A 16,468-nucleotide genomic window follows, 5' to 3' on the forward strand; every position below is an offset into this window, starting at 1 on the left:
ATTTTCTTTTGTTGTGTTTGTTTTTTTTTTTGTTTTTTTTTTATGCAACTACTAGTAATTCTAACAAATAAATGTGATGTCATAAACCTAACTGAAAATATTTGATAACGTTCTATTTGGTACTAGAATTACGTTTTTTTATTTCTTTATTCACACGCCCATCAGCCTTTATTAAGGATTATAGAAGTCTATTGCTGTCAGCATTGGAACAGTAGTACGTACATTTGGAAGTATCTTCAGTCCGTGTAAAAAAAAGTTGTTACTTAGTGTTCTCAGGCACAGTGTGAGGTTGTGTGGAGAGAGCTGGAGAGCTTGGTAAAGAAACCAATATGACAGTCTAATGATAATAAATACAATGTATTGAGTGAAAAACAATAATATAAAATTGCAAAAACAAATTCAGTGCACTGAAGAAAAATGTAACGTCAAAACAACACTTCGACAAAAGAAATGGAAATAAATGAGGCAATATACCAGTTCCAGAACACTGTGTGTTCCCAAGCACAATGTCGGGATTGGGACCTCCCCCCTCCAATCTTTCCCATTGGCAGCAAACTGATATTTTTACATATAGGTCAGGGAGGGATTCCCACAATATTGTCTACTCGTATAGAAAAGTTGACCTATATATTTGCAGTTTCTTGTTGAATTATCTTGCATCGTGCATGTTATCCCTAGCAAGGGGCCACTACATGTGGAATACAAACTTCTGAAATATATAGGAGCCAATGTTTTAAAATGATTGAGGATGCTCTAGCAACTAAATAAGATAACATGGTCGAAATGGCATCTACCCCACTGAAAGTCTCTTTGGTTATCCACCATTTATCCTGACACACTTCCCGTATTATTTGTCAATAGTCTCACAGACTGGACGTCTAAACGTTTTTCCCCTCCTGATGGGAAAAATTACTCTTGAAACCTATATACCCCAGGCCGTAGGTTGGTGGTTTAAAGCGGGAGTTCCAACCCCTTATGACTTTGTACATGCCCTCTGGCAACTGTTTCTACATCGCTTTATCTTCCTGGCTTGTATCTTGTGAGTTTCGGCAACCTCTATTTCATCCCGATATGAGTAGTTTTATCGCTTCATCGTATACAGTTATATCCAGATGGCAGTTCCGTTAGTCCGAGGACAATGGAAATAAAGTTCTCTGCTGAAAAGCACAGAAGGAGACCAGATATAGTAGGAATGTATTTAATACAAGCTGCAGGACTGTTGCAGAAACCAATACATTAATATGCAATACATGACTATACTAATGTCGTATGAAGGTAGAAACCCTGTTTAAAAGACCACACTAGTAAACAGGAGCAGCCAATCCATGACTGGTTTGCTGAACTTTAATTCCCATCATGCTTTGCCAGCAGGCGGCCGGTCAGCATCTGAATTTGCTTCCTTGCCTACCACACTGAGTAGATAGCATTTATGGGTAACTAAACGCCCAGTTTTTGTTTTGTTTTTCTCCCCCCAGATTCACTTAAAAAGCGACTGCCAGTTTGAAGAGCTTGCGTGTCCTCGTTCGGACTGCAAAGAAAAGGTTATTCGTAAGGACCTCAGCGACCACATAGAGAAGACATGCAAGTACAGAGAGATGCCTTGTCAGTACTGCAAAAACCAAGTCCCGCTGGTAGAAATGCAGGTAATCTTTTTTACGCCGCGCAGCCGTGACGTTTCACCGCTGTATCGTGTTTATAACGTTGTTTGTAAAGACTTTATCCTACAGCTTTCAAAAAAAACATCACTACGAATTGCAACCTATTTCTACGTTTTAGGTTTTTCTCTCGAAATAGCTACGTTTATGTCATCAATTGAACATAAGTGACAATGGGACTGTTTTTTGCAACCTGTCGTTATATTATAGAATGTAATAGATAAATGAAAGCTGATTATTTGCTATGAGCAACATCTCCACTATTCCTTTATGGAAGGTTTGGTCAATCTACCCCTTGGCAACTGCTGTTAAGCCGTCCTCTAGGTCTTACAGTAACAGCAGCATATAACTAGTGTGTGATCTACTGTAGAATCTAATATTAGTCCTACTAGAGACTTATTAGCACTTAAAGCTGAGCCGTCGCTAACAAAACGCTCCACGCGTAATTTATATACAGCTGCCAAAGTATGTCTGACCGGGGATAATTCTGAGGAACCCTGGTGGGATTTGGCACCTCAATTATAATATGATTTAATAGCACATCAGTCCCTCACCAGCCCCTAGATCTGTTGTACAGATGATGGCTGTTATTTTACAGCAAGCATTAAATAACGAAAAATGGTTGTGGTTTTTATGTCCTTGCTGATGCTGTTTTCCATTTTGGCGGTGACCTGTTGGAGAAGATCACAATCTCTTTCCAGCAGCAGTGTAACGCATAATCGGAGTGTTATAACATCACGTTAGAGACTCTGATATTGATTTTATTAGTGGTGCCACTTATGATATAAATTGTGATGCACTCAAGCGTTCTTGAAACACCACAACGCCCCATTATACATAAGATTTTGTTTGCCGAGCGACACAATAATTGCAGCTAAATAATAAAAGGAGGGAACGTTTGTCTTATAGGAATCCGCTCTTTGCTACTCTGATTTGTATGTTGTAGTTAATCTGTATTATAAGGTCCCTGTTTTGTTATTTGAATATGATTTATATAACAAGGTTTTTGGGACATTACTGATCTAGCGATTTTATCATATATCTCTCAAATAACATTAAGTGGATAATTTTTGTAATATAAAGGGTCATGTTCTTTAATTGGATTTTTTGAGGTAAAATATCTTCGTATTTCCCCACATTTTTTTATTTTATTTTAAAAGAAGTGAAGTATGAGGGATTATTCCCTCATGCCTACCCAAACAGAGGAAACTGTAGCTCTTATCTTGCAGTCAATGATTTAACTGCTGATAGGGGCAAAGCAAGTCAAATAGCAAATTCAAATCTGCCTGTCCAAAGTTAGTGATTATTTGGTTATATCTCTGTGTTTGAGTGCACCAAAATATGATTTGTTACCTAGGAGAACGCAAGCCGTTCACTTTGAACTGGGAAGCTATAGTCCTAAGCTGGCCACTCGTCGTGTTACCCAGTCTCTGCATTCAGAAAATAATTAAGTACAAACACTAAAGTAACAGCATAAAGTTATCAACCCACAAATCGGGACAAGCGACGTGCGCTCGAATGGCGTATTGTGGGTGTGGTTACGCCATGTGGGTGTGGCTAGCCCTTCAGAAGAGCTAGGCCAACCACAAACCCTCCTGCCCTCCCCTTGAATTGCCGCATGTTCTGGCGGCAAGTGTGTAACGTAGGGACAAAACATGCCAAATGTAGGGACAGCCCACTCAAGTCAGCACTGTATCATTCCCCCACTAAATCATTTGTTTATTTGCAATTCAGGAGACTTGTTCAATGCTGTAAATATGTCAGAACAATATGATGTACCAGTGTTGTGAGGTCAATGTCTGCACGTTTATTATTCGGTCTTTTAAACCACGTCCATTTCTGTCTCTCTTGTAGAAGCATGAAGAGATGGAGTGTCCTTCTGTCGTGGTCTCCTGCCCTCATAAGTGTAGTGTAAAAAGTTTGTTGAGGAGTGAGGTAAGCCCGTTACTTAATAAATCCAATGTTTATTGCGATTTACTTGGTTGCTGCCCATATATTTTTGTCCATTGATCACGAATAATTTGTAGGACAACATATTTAACAGACAAACTTTCGGGAGCCTCTCAGCACCTGAACTGACCGATATCAGAGAATAATAGCTTTTATTCTGCTGCTTAATCTATACGCGATGTCAAACATCTCACGTTTTGTCTTGATACATAACCGCCTGGCGTTCCGCTGTTGTGTCCAAGGATTCTTATTAAATTCTTGGCCACATATCAAAGTGTTCAAACCAGACATCTTGGACATTATATCAAAACTGGGACCTGGAAAAAGGTGTTGTAACCTACAGCAAGCAATCCAGCTATTAGATTATATTTTTTTTAGACCGTACAACAAAATCACAAATCCTGTTTGGTGCTATGGGTTATAGCATCTTATCCGTGTGCACCAAATTTTAGAAGTTTCTTCCATTGTGTGTTGTGAATGCAGAATCGGTGCCCACTGTGTGCAGTATAAGGTATTGCGGTGGCATCGCAGTTGTGTGTCCACTTTGAACTCGTTTACACAGGGATTTACAAAGACGGGGACTGTACGGTTTGGTCAGTAGCATCGCTGGTCCTGCAGTAACGGCAGGTATAGGAAAGCATGGCTGCCATCTTTAAATGTCTCCTCTAAGGGCTCGTTCTCACCACCTGCCTTTACTGGTACTATTCACGCATTTATAATTAATCCGACAAGTGCGAATCAATGCTGTCGCTCCTAACATGGCAATAAAATAGGTCCACGGCGTGTTTCAAGTTTTAGAATGCGGCATGACCGACTTCTCATGCGTCAACTCACGCTGTAGGATTTGCTGGTCTGCGTTCTCATGAATATAGACGCGGACCGCAGATCCCGCTGCCTGCGCGTCGGTCATATCCTTTTTAAAAAAAAAAACGTATCGCACATGTGTTGCCTTACAGAGCAATATCATCAGCTCTTCGCTGATTGACCTCCAAAAAGGAAAACCTTTTATACCTGGTTAAATGAACTTCATGAAAGGTTTTTAAATCCTTTTACAACAAGTTGGAATTTTTATGGAATCTAATCCTTAACCGCTTTAATTGCTAGAAATATTGACATAACTTGACTTTCGTTTTATCACCGTACCCTTTTTTAAAAGCATCCGTTAAGCTTATTAACTAATTGAAATAATAAATAAACTTTAAACCACTTAAAAATCTCAATAAATGTTTTTTTTTTTATTAATCCATTGAAATGAGCATCACCCAATAGTGGGAGATTTTTTAAGAGCCAATGCTTACACTGGGAATAATTTCAGTGGAATAATTACAAATATAACTGCTGCTTATTTCGGTTCTTTGCCAAGATGAAATTGTGTAAACGGAGCAGTCGGCTCGCCGTTTCCATCTTGAGTTTATTGTGTTGCATTGGTATATTGATAATAGATCGTGATGATTTTTAATGCTTTATATTTTAGTTTGGAATCAAACATCTTGTTGCTATTAATACAGCACTTGCAAATTTGCAAATAAGCTGCCCACTAGGTTTCATAACAGTCGACCCCCCCCCCCCCCCGGTGTGCCTTACCTGACACGTCTTTGTCTTGTGTCTGTCTCCCGTCTCATTGTATTTAAAAGATAGTGAGCAATGATTCAGCACCAATCCCAAATCCTGTATAAGAGGCCAATGGGCATCTCCCTTGCATAACCTGTTACTTCTGAGTATTGCTGAATATCTCGCTGCTCTTTAAATCAATGTTTTGCCGACTAATCTGATTTGCTTTGATAATTCCACTGAAGAAACTGACGTTTTAACATCTGTAAAAGAAGACTACCGTAGCCAAATGTAAAAAAGCTAATAAATTTATTAGACTTTATCATATCAATCAGAATTTTTGTTTTTAGTGTCATGATTGGTTAATCTCTCAAAAGATATTAATCAGAGTTGGCTATGAACTCGTATACAGGATAACGGGCTTTAGAACTCTCAGATCGTTGCTGGTGTCAGAATTCTAAAGCCAATTATGCTGTAAGTATAGGGTTAATAACCTCTGTCTTATCGCCATATTAAACCACAGGAAAAAATATTTTGCTCTGACAACGCTGCTATTACTTTTTCGATTTTTACAATAGTTGTCCTTTTAAATCCTGTAAAAAAATTATAAAATTTTAAAAAAAATAAATGTTATTATAATCTATTGGGCCCTGCAGGTTTCTGCCCCTGTATCATATTATGACGTGTGTATTTTTGTATTTTATGTATAACGGCCCTTTTTAGAGGACTTCAATTTTAAATACGTGTCGTTCCTCTGTGTTGCATGGTTTTATTTTTCTGACAAAAGTTTATTTATTTATTTTTCTCCTCTTGTAGATGAATTCTCATTTATCTGAATGCGTTAATGCCCCCAGTACCTGCAGTTTTAAACGTTATGGCTGCAGTTTTAAGGTCAGTATTACATATATATACCCTTTTGCGTTTGACACCTCCAAAAACGAGGGTACGGTGCACGATGGGTGCGCTAGTTCTACCGTCCCGTTACATGGCCCAGGAACGGCAGGGCATTCTGGGCGCTGATGTTAGTACCAAGTCTTTGCCCACCACTATGAAAATATATATATTTTACCCCATACTTTTTAATTCTTATTTCTAATGCCCCGTGATCAATATAATAGTCTTATCAGATGTTGCTGTCTATGTGATGCAAAACCCACAGTCAGAAAATATTGCCGATTTCTGCAGTTTGTTTTGTGCAATGTGTTAAAACTCTTTTCCTGGTGTCTGAGTGCTCCTGGCTTGCATATATGTTGGGTACAAATTCTATTTATATGCAAGATCCTCTATTTTGTAGATATGTTATATCTGTAAAACATATGTATATGGTTAGATATGCATATTATTTGGTGTGTTGTGTTGCTTTATGTCTATAATGTACATAGCATCTTTTGTCACTCGAACAGTTGCTGAATTTCCCATGATGTTTAGCAGGAGAAATTGAGCGGTATCAGATTACGTGCTCACACTTAGAAAACAACCAGATGATTTAATTATTTGCTTTTATCTTTATCAAATTTGGTTTTAAGTGGTAAACTGAACAGTGATCCAATAATTAGGTTATGCCGGCAACGTAGCTATATTTAAAGATAAATTTGGAGTGGAGTTTTCCTTTTTAAACGCTTTTTTATTTTTAATTTCTTAGGGAACAAACCAACAAATTAAAGCACACGAAGCCAGTTCAGCTGTTCAACACGTCAACCTAATGAAAGAATGGAGCAGTTTTCTGGAGTCCAAGGTAACGTACACCTTCCCATGCCCCGGTGCCTCACGCCTCATTAATGGCATAGATTGCTTGTGAAGGGATAGGTCGCCCCGTCGTAGATCTTGGCACGGGCCACGGTTGGGTTTGCCCTACCTCGATATACACTGCGATGTCACTAATTCCTAGTGGATGAGGTTCATTCCCGTGACTTGACTCCGCCCACAAAATGTCTGCCTCTATTGCTTCACTTTAAGCTGGATTTTCACACGGGCAAAATGAAAACTAAAATAACTTTAAGGGGGGTATTCAATTGTTAGCGTTAACGGGAAAAAACGAGCGCTCAAAAAATATTACCGTTTATACAGTAATATTGCGCTCGAAAAGCGTTAATACGGTAGTTTACTCGCGGAATTTCAGCTCGCCGCTCAAGGGGCTGCGAGCTGAAATTTCGTGAGTAATTACCGTATTAACGCTAAGATTTTTTGAGCGCTCGTTTTTCCCCGTTAACGCTAACATCTGAATACCCCCCTAAGGATGAGATGTCTCATATCTGCTGGTTCCCGTGTGTCGGCCATCGCTTCCTTTTACTTGTTACTTGTGAATCACTGGAATTCCCAGGATCTGCCAGACTTGACCACAGCTCGGTTCTTTGTTTGTATAAGAAGAGACAATTAGGAACTGGGTTCTTGTTCATAAATTTTCTTTATCCGGCTGACAAATCTGCTTCTTTTGATTTTATGTTTATTTATTTTTATCCCCCATTGTCATTTCTCAAATTTGAATTATTTATTTTGCTCTCTCATTGTAATCTTAGATCTATAAAAATATCCATTTTCGGTAAAGAGACAAAGGGAGAGTTATGTTTGAGATCTCCCCCATCTCCCCTCCTCCTCTCACCCTTTTTCCTCCAGTCCGTCTCGTTCTTTGAGGACAGGAAATATGCGAAGAATGGATTGTTCTGAATCGCTGCACTTGTTTCATCATATTCTTTTGTGGAACTCTTAGGAATATTACCAAATTACATTAATTTCTCACCATTCCGTTCTTGGTCGTTAACATCTACTATGAAATAAATCGCTCACTGCCAGCTCTGGGGGAGGATTCAGTCTGTTTTCTTTTCTTTTTTTTGTTTTGTTTTTTTCAGTAGATCGAAACCTCTTCTGGAGCTTCTGTGTCTGTGCCCAAATTGGCCATAGACCTGGTAGTTAGATCACAAAGTGATGGGGAGTAGGTGATCCCTACTTCTAGGTCGGCTAATATAATGTGCACAGAAAATAGATGCTTCCCCTTCAGATTTGGATGAATGTTACCGAACTGGCTGAATGAATTTGTATCTTTCTTAATTGCCCGTTCTCAACTAGGAACACCCCACACCTGAACTGTTGTCCAGGGGGTTTATCTGGAACACTCATGTTTTAATTTTTTGCCTAATTTAGCCGATTGGAACCAAGTTGGTCCAAAAACTCTCCGTGCGTCACAAGCCGCCAAGGATGGCTTCCAACGTCCGTCTGAAATTTCCTGAAAGCCCTGTTGGCCAGTGATCATTATGGCTATTTGTGTGGTCTTATCGGCTTAAATTGGAGCCCGGGAGGGGGGATATAGCTGGGATAAATCTCTGACAGTATTGCGCACGGTATACATCTAGTTCTACAACCAATATCCCATCTCTCTTCTCTTCTCAGGTGTCTGTATTACAGAACGAAAGCTCAGAAAAGAATAAAAGTATTCAGATACTACATAACCAGATGTGTAACTTCGAGGTAGAAATTGAAAGACACAAAGAGCTGCTCAGAAACAACGAGTCCAAAATACACCAATTACAGGTGAGCAGCAGCGACAGTAATTTGTGCCTTTGTTCAGTCGCTTTTTGAAAGCAATTAAAGGGGGGGGGGGGTGACAGCCACCTTCAGATGACTTTGGCTTATTGACTCGTACAATCTGCGCTCCTGCATTGTTTGCTTCATCTCGTTAGCTTTCATATATGACTTTCAATTATTTACATTTGATGCTAGGAATGAACAACCACAGAAGGTGCTATAGGGTTCATTTTTAATTCTTTTTGTTATTTTTATATATTGTTTTGTTGTTGTTTTTTTAACACAATGTACATTTTTAGATCTTTTTTTATGACCAAGTAGTATTACAGAATAAACTCCCACAATAGTAGCCAGTAGCCACTTTTTATTTATTTAGTTACCACTTAAAAAAATGTAAAAAACAAAGATTTTAATGCAAGTCAGAATTCTTTTGTCCACGTGGATTTACATGTATACATTTAAATACATGACCCATTGAACCGGTAAGTAAGACAAATCCTGACTGATTACATAATGTCGTTTCCTGTACGTTGTACTAAAATTCTATTTGTCAGTTGTGTGGAAATCTAGCGATTCTCTTTTCCTGTAACTATTTGTACAATATACATTTTTGCTTTGAAGCTTTATAACAGTTTGTGCTGGTGACTTTTGATAGGTATTTGTATTGTCAGAAGGAAATATCCTATATCTTTACTAGTCTACTAAAAATTAAAGTGTATCTGACCCGGGGGAACAACACGTGCCTTTTAGTGTGAAATAGTTCCACATTTGTCCAAATAGAACACACTATTTTATTTTTACTTTAGTTCCTCTTTAAATTTTTATATTTTATATGGACCTGTAATGTATGTCATGGAAAATCCCCTAGTGTAACTATCTGGAAACTGTCTATATAATTTAATATATATAATATTATCTGTATTTCCTCTTATGTTTTATGGCTGGTTTTGACTGTTTGCCAGGCAATATATCGTCTGTAGATTCTGCACTCAACATACTGGCATTTTAACCTTAAAGGGGAACACCAACTCCAATTATGTATCTCTCTTTATTTTCCTGTTGCCCTTGCAGAGTACTTTTAGATCTGTGTATTAAATGGTTTTGTATGTGCACGGAAAATCTATTGTCCTATGAAAAGGGCAACAAAAATAAACCGATCTGCCGGGCGGATAGAAATCGCTGAAAGCGGAGTCCCCCTTTAAATGCAGATGGTGGTTGTATTTTGTGAAGGATGCTGCATTGTGTGTTTAAAAACTTTCCATGCACTTTTTTGTTTGTTTGTTTTTGTTTTGTGTGTGGATTTGTCATGTCAACAGCCAATCGAATATTACCTATCGAAATATATTTGTGTGAACGGCGCTATGTAGGATAAAGTACAAGTGAAGTATTTTTACTTTTAATATATTTTAGCAATAAAATAACCGGATGGATCTGTATCTACGTAAAGTTTTTTTCCGACGTCTGAGACTCTTCCTGAAACCAATCGTCCTCTACACACGGATTTCATGTGAAATGACCTCCGGGAGTTTTAAATTGCGTCACTTCCTTTTATATGCGAATGCAGAGAACCGATTTCTATACATTGCAGTGATCGTGTTTTACGTTGCTAAACAATTACGTACAAAGTATCTAGACAAAAGTGATTATTACACCAGAGACGGTTGTCTTATCTGGGAGGACTTCCTCTATTGTAATATATTAGAGAGAACGAGGAACGGACACTTAGTAAGGTGCAGATGTTTCACTTTGACACAAGAGTTTCACAAACATTCGAACATGGGCAATTTCTTTGAAAACATTTGCATAAAGACTCCAGAGTATAAGGGTGAAAGTCGGTCCCAGGGTTGTAAAAAGGGCTATTTACTTTGGGCTGATATCCCTAGTAGTCATTCCGAGTTGGTTTAATTCCTGTAAATGGGGGTTTATTGTGCGGTCATAAAAAAAATCTGTGTTCAGTTGTGAGTAAGTTCATCTTGTGTCTCTACAAGAGCCTGGCTCAGCGGTCAGGACCTGATATCCGTTTATTTTTCTATTATCAGCTAATTAATGGTCAGCCTACAGTTCTAAATGAAAGGTGACAAACCATGGGGAATACAATTAGATATATTAAATTAAGTTCTACTACATAAAGAGACTTATTCTATCAAAACCCCCATAAAAATGTATATTTGTGCACCTACCAGAAGTAAGTACACTTTATATCTTCCAAACTTCCTTCTCTTACCTAATTATTTCTCCAGCTTAAGGTTATACGTTTCTAAAATAAAATACAATAATGATCTCCTCTGACATTGCGTTCTTGACACCGCTGTACATTTTGTAGGCGACACGTTTTACAATAGTTTCTGGGTTTGTCCGCATTATAGAATTTGACAGCAGATAAGAACCGCTTGGCCCATCTACTCTTTCCATTGTTTTACTACCTATGGTGACCTCAAACCCTATTTGATCCTTTATTCTTTGTAAGGATATCCTTGTGTCTATCCCAAGCATGTTTAAATTGCTCTACTGTATTATCCTCTACCACCTCTGATGGGAGCTATTCCACTTACCCACTACCCTTTCTGTGAAGTAGTTTTATCACATATTTCCTCTGAACGTACTCCCCCCCCCCCCCAGTGTCAGTACATGTCCTCGTGTTCTAATACTTCTCTTCCCCCCAGTGTCAGTACATGTCCTTGTGTTCTAATACTTCTCTTCCCCCCCAGTGTCAGTACATGTCCTCGTGTTCTAATACTTCTCTTCCCCCCAGTGTCAGTACATGTCCTTGTGTTCTAATACTTCTCTTCCCCCCCAGTGTCAGTACATGTCCTCGTGTTCTAATACTTCTCTTCCCTCCAGTGTCAGTACATGTCCTCATGTTCTAATACTTCTCTTCCCTCCAGTGTCAGTACATGTCCTCGTGTTCTAATACTTCTCTTCCCCCCAGTGTCAGTACATGTCCTCGTGTTCTAATACTTCTCTTCCCCCCAGTGTCAGTGCATATCCCTTCTTTGTACAGTCTCTAATGTATTTATATCCTTCTGGAGATATGGCCTCCAGAACTGAACACAGTATTCTAGATGAGGCCGTACCAATGACCTATACAGTGGTATTATTACTTCTTTCTTTCTGCTACTGATTCCTCTCCCTATACAACCAAGCATCTGACTTGCCTTCCTCATTGCTTTCTTACATTACTTGCCTGCCTTTAATAGTGACTTCTAAATCCCTTTCCTCTTCAGTATTTCCCATTATAGTGCCATTAGAACTATGTTTAGCCTTTTGGGATTTGCACAAGTACATGATTTTGCATTTTTTGCCATTAAACTGTAGTTACCACTCTACCGTTCCTCTAGTCTACCTACATCATCATTATGGGCTGGTGTGGTTTGTGGCTGCCAGACTTGTTGGAAAATACCTAATAAAACCACTGTGGTTTGGGTGTCTGGACCTTCCTGGCTGTATAATATGCTATAAATATTGAAACAGAAACAAAGAATGTGATGACGGATCAGAACCGATTGGCCCACCTGGTTATTAAATTATAATTTACGGGTGGCTGCTACTTAGATCAAGCCAACCACCTCTGTGCAGCCCTTTCAGTAGAACTTATTTATATACGGTAACTTGTCCTTTTATTTGGGCAGGGTTTTTTTTTAAAAAAAAAAAAAACCAATGCTGAATAGTTGCAGTGTTAAAAATTGAGTCCTTCTATCCGTTAAAAGTAAAAAAAAAAAAAAAAAAAAAAAAAAAAAGAAAATTAATGAAATGTACAGATTTAATAATCCATTATTGGACGGGTAGAGGAGAAGCCAGAGGGTAGCAGATGATGGAGAGGACAAGGGCTCTTGAAAACCGCATGAACAGATTACTGTGGGTGAAACAGGATCTGGTGTAGATTGCAATAGTCTTTAATCCGGTTCCAAACTGCTGATGGGTTGAAGTAGGTTTATCATTTAATTGGGTTGTTGTTTTTTAGTATGATGAATCAATTTTTTTTTCATTTGGAAATTTCCAAATCCCCCGAAGGGTATCTTACCCTGATCATTTCATAGTGGTTCCTCCTGTAGATGCGACCAGGGTCTCTTCTTAATAAATATTGTGTAATACTAATAAATATACAAACATGCACATAAAGCAAATATTTATTTTTGGTTGCACAACCAAGTTTGAGGTTTCAATTCCCTCAGTTCACCCAAGACTGGCAGTTGACCTATTTCACTAACAGGTGGCAGGAACGTCAGAAACAAAACGCACCCCTTGAAATTAGCTTACGGCTGACAATATCGCCCCTTAAACTACATTCAGTGTAGTATTTCAAATGATCATTTTAATTCAGACAAAAACTTCAGCCTCTTTTTAGAAACTCAAATTCAGATTTGACGAAACCTTCAGGAATGAATCGTGTATTAACCGACGCCGGTTTTGCCTTTGCTGAATATGTCCTACAGCTTAGTGATGTTGTCACCATGCAATAACTTGTCTTGTAATAACTGCAAAAAGGCGGAAAACGGTTTGTGTGCGTGAAACTCACAACCTGCATATTTATATTGTGTTGTGACACTTTAACATGTTGTTATTCTTGTACTACGCTGTTCCTTTTCTCATGGTGTCGTGTTTTTTTTTTTTTTTTCATGTGTGCAGAGAGTGATTGAAGGCCAAGCGGATAAGCTAAAAGACTTGGACAAGGAGATCAGGGGCTTGCGACAGACAGGAGAAGATGCGGATAGTATGAAGAGCAGCGTGGAGACATTACAGACTCGAATGACCCAGTTAGAGACCATCAGTAAGAATGCGGCTGCCTGGAATCCCGGTGAGGACACTTTGCGATTCTCCGCTTGCCACAGAAGACAGGATAGAATCATAGAGCTAACGGCTAGGGCATAAACATTACAGGCCTGTAGGTGTCTTAAAAACCATTTGTCAGCATCCCTCCGCACCGGATGGGACTTCCACGGTTGCGTTAGATGATGGCTTTGAGGAGGACAACTCAAGGTTTTCATGAAAGGGGTGGTCGGAGGTTGGACCTTGGTATGACTTTTGCACAGTGTGCATTTCTTTAGATTGTTCTGCTGTCCTGCAAACCTTGGGGGCCTTCTAGGTTTCAAAGTGGTCTTCAAAGACCAGAAAGTAGTCTTACAGCTTGAAGTGCCCTTCATAATCGAGGTCCTCAGTGGGCATCCCATAGTGAGATACTTGGAAACGTACCACTTGCTATAGATCTATTTCAGATATCTCCCAGGAGCTGTCACCTCACTCCTAAATTACCAGGGCGGAAGAGGATTGCAGTAATAAGGGGGAGAGGTTTTTCAATGGTGGGGATCTATTTAAGAACCTCACGTTGATGAATTAATCAAGTTCAAAGTTTCTGCTCCAATAACAGTAGCGAAGTGATATTTTCAATCGGAACCTCTGGGGCTATTCCTCTCTCCATAAACTGATTTTAAAAGATGAAAAGGCATTAAAAAACCCGATAGGTGTGCAGTTAGCTCTTGGTTGGAGTTTTGAGTGAAGTTTTTGTAGCTAGATCAACTTCGTGTTTGTTGATGACCGATCAGGACTGGAGTATTGGGCGGGCTTAGGATATTGTGAACTTGTCCCTATATCTCTCTCTAGTGTTTCATTACAAATGTTTCTTTGTCCCCCCTCAAGGTGTTTTGGAGACCCAGATTAACCGACACGACCAGATGTTGAGCGTTCACGACATCCGACTGGCTGACATGGATCTAAGGTTCCAAGTACTGGAGACCGCCAGCTACAACGGGGTCCTGATCTGGAAAATCCGCGACTACAAGAGACGGAAGCAAGAAGCCGTCATGGGGAAGACGTTGTCGTTGTACAGCCAGCCCTTTTACACGGGATACTTCGGTTACAAGATGTGCGCCAGAGTCTATCTCAATGGAGACGGCATGGGGAAGAATACTCACTTGTCGCTGTTCTTTGTGATCATGAGGGGAGAGTACGATGCTCTGCTCCCTTGGCCTTTCAAACAGAAAGTCAGTCTCATGTTAATGGACCAAGGACCGTCAAGGCGACATTTAGGAGACGCCTTCAAGCCGGACCCAAACAGCAGTAGTTTCAAGAAACCCACAGGAGAAATGAACATTGCTTCCGGCTGTCCGGTGTTTGTTGCCCAAACGGTCTTAGAGAACGGGACGTACATTAAAGACGATACTATTTTTATTAAAGTGATAGTGGATACATCGGACTTGCCGGACCCTTGATAGTAGATAGCTAAGCATGCTAGGTAGAAGGCAAGGTGAGCTCTGGGTTTTTTGTACGTCGGTCTTGAAACGCAGGTCCCCAAGGTTTGGATAAGAACCCGTGTGCGCTGGAACAGATCTAAGGGAACAAGGACGGACAGAGTCCCGAAGCACAAAATCGCAACATTTCTGTGCAAAGATCGACCTCTTTATGTTGTGATTTAATGAGAATGTTGGAAATGTTATACAATTTTCAAGAGTAGTGTGACCATTGTGCAAATTGAGGTTGAAGTTTATATTATTCTGGGGGGGGGGGGTGGAGCAGGATGGGGGTGTGGAACAAAAGTGTATTTTTATGACATATTTGCTCAGGGGAGTGAGGAGAATGTAACCTGTCCAAAAAGAACAAAACTGTATTTGGATTATTTTCAGTTCAGAAAGGAAAAAAAAATCAGAAGCAACCTTTGCAATATGTGTAAAAGCAGTCAAACAGAAAAAGATATATATTTTTCTTCCGTAGATTTATTTATTCCGGTTGACCCATTGGGTGCTAGACTTGGCCATCATCATCAAAATGCGTTGGTGACATCGGCTTCAAATGGGTCGTAGAAAGAGTCATTCGATTTGTCTTATTCAGTCTCTTTATTTTCCCACTTGGTACTTTGTGTTCACGACCAATGAATTCAACGTCTCTCAGAATCCCATTTAGCTCGATTTTTTTTTTTTTTTTTTAGTAATGTTATAACTGCGGACATTATCATATTATTTTATTTTTTATTTTTTTTCCTGCCGGTGAATACGCTGAGAGTTCTTAACGGAGATGTAGCAGATTTTGTTATTTCTTTTGATAAGAAATGAATGCTATTCAGTGTCGTTATTATTTCACTTTTGAAATGTAAATCAACTTCTTGTCGTAGGTTATGACACAATTACCAGTTATTACATATCGGAAATCGTTCTTTCGATGCTGTGCATCATTTACAAGGCTTCGAGTTTTCACCCTAAACTAGGGCATTTGTTGAACTGTGGAGTTCTCAATAAATTACTTACATAGTTTCTCTGGTTCTGCCCTAATGCATTCAAATGATTCAACCGCCAGTTACAACGTTTAATGTTTTTTTGGGGGTGGCAGCGGGATTTAGATAGTCGTGTCTTCATTGGTGTTGTTCAAGTGACTGCAGCTTTGATGTCCAGTTTGCTCTGGACCAGCCCATAGCTCCCCAATTTTTTGTGGAAGTTTCAGAATGTCAGGAAGACATGCTGGGACTTGTAGTTCCACAATGCCTGGTGAGCCAGGGGTTGCCTATGTTTGAGTTAAAGGGTAAAAGGAAAAACACTAAAACTCTGTTTTATCATGTCTGAAAAAGCTTTGTGCGATTGTTCACAAATGTATATGTAAAAAATGGATACACTGTGACAGAATTTGAAGAAGTTTGAAATATACTTCTGTCATGTCTTGTGGGTGGCTCTCCCAGCAGTCCCTTTCCTGTGGGAGGCTCTCCCAGTAGTCCCTTTCCTGTGGGAGGCTCTCCCAGCAGTCCCTTTCCTGTGGGAGGCTCTCCCAGCAGTCCCTTTCCTGTGGGTGGCTCTCCCAGCAGTCCCTTTCCT

The 16,468-nt window shown here is 39.5% G+C and overlaps 1 protein-coding gene across 6 annotated transcripts in view; it reads left to right on the plus strand.

Annotated features, from left to right (window-relative positions):
- The window catches only part of TRAF3 (TNF receptor associated factor 3), a 75,903-nt gene extending 59,987 nt beyond the window's left edge, over positions 1-15,916 (plus strand). For 5 of the 6 annotated variants that reach the window (XM_075192416.1, XM_075192413.1, XM_075192411.1 and 2 more), the window contains exons 5-11: positions 1,476-1,643; positions 3,510-3,590; positions 5,973-6,047; positions 6,799-6,891; positions 8,541-8,681; positions 13,302-13,470; positions 14,310-15,916. In XM_075192416.1, coding sequence (XP_075048517.1) covers positions 1,476-1,643; positions 3,510-3,590; positions 5,973-6,047; positions 6,799-6,891; positions 8,541-8,681; positions 13,302-13,470; positions 14,310-14,881 — 1,299 coding nt within the window. In that variant the 3' untranslated portion in view covers positions 14,882-15,916. The remainder of the gene's footprint in view (positions 1-1,475; positions 1,644-3,509; positions 3,591-5,972; positions 6,048-6,798; positions 6,892-8,540; positions 8,682-13,301; positions 13,471-14,309) is intronic. The other variant, XM_075192412.1, reaches the window with a different exon arrangement.
- The last annotated feature ends 552 nt before the right edge of the window (positions 15,917-16,468 follow it).

The sequence above is a fragment of the Mixophyes fleayi genome, chromosome 12 (genome assembly GCF_038048845.1).
Source record: "Mixophyes fleayi isolate aMixFle1 chromosome 12, aMixFle1.hap1, whole genome shotgun sequence".
In the NCBI taxonomy this organism is placed as follows: Eukaryota; Metazoa; Chordata; class Amphibia; order Anura; family Limnodynastidae; genus Mixophyes; species Mixophyes fleayi.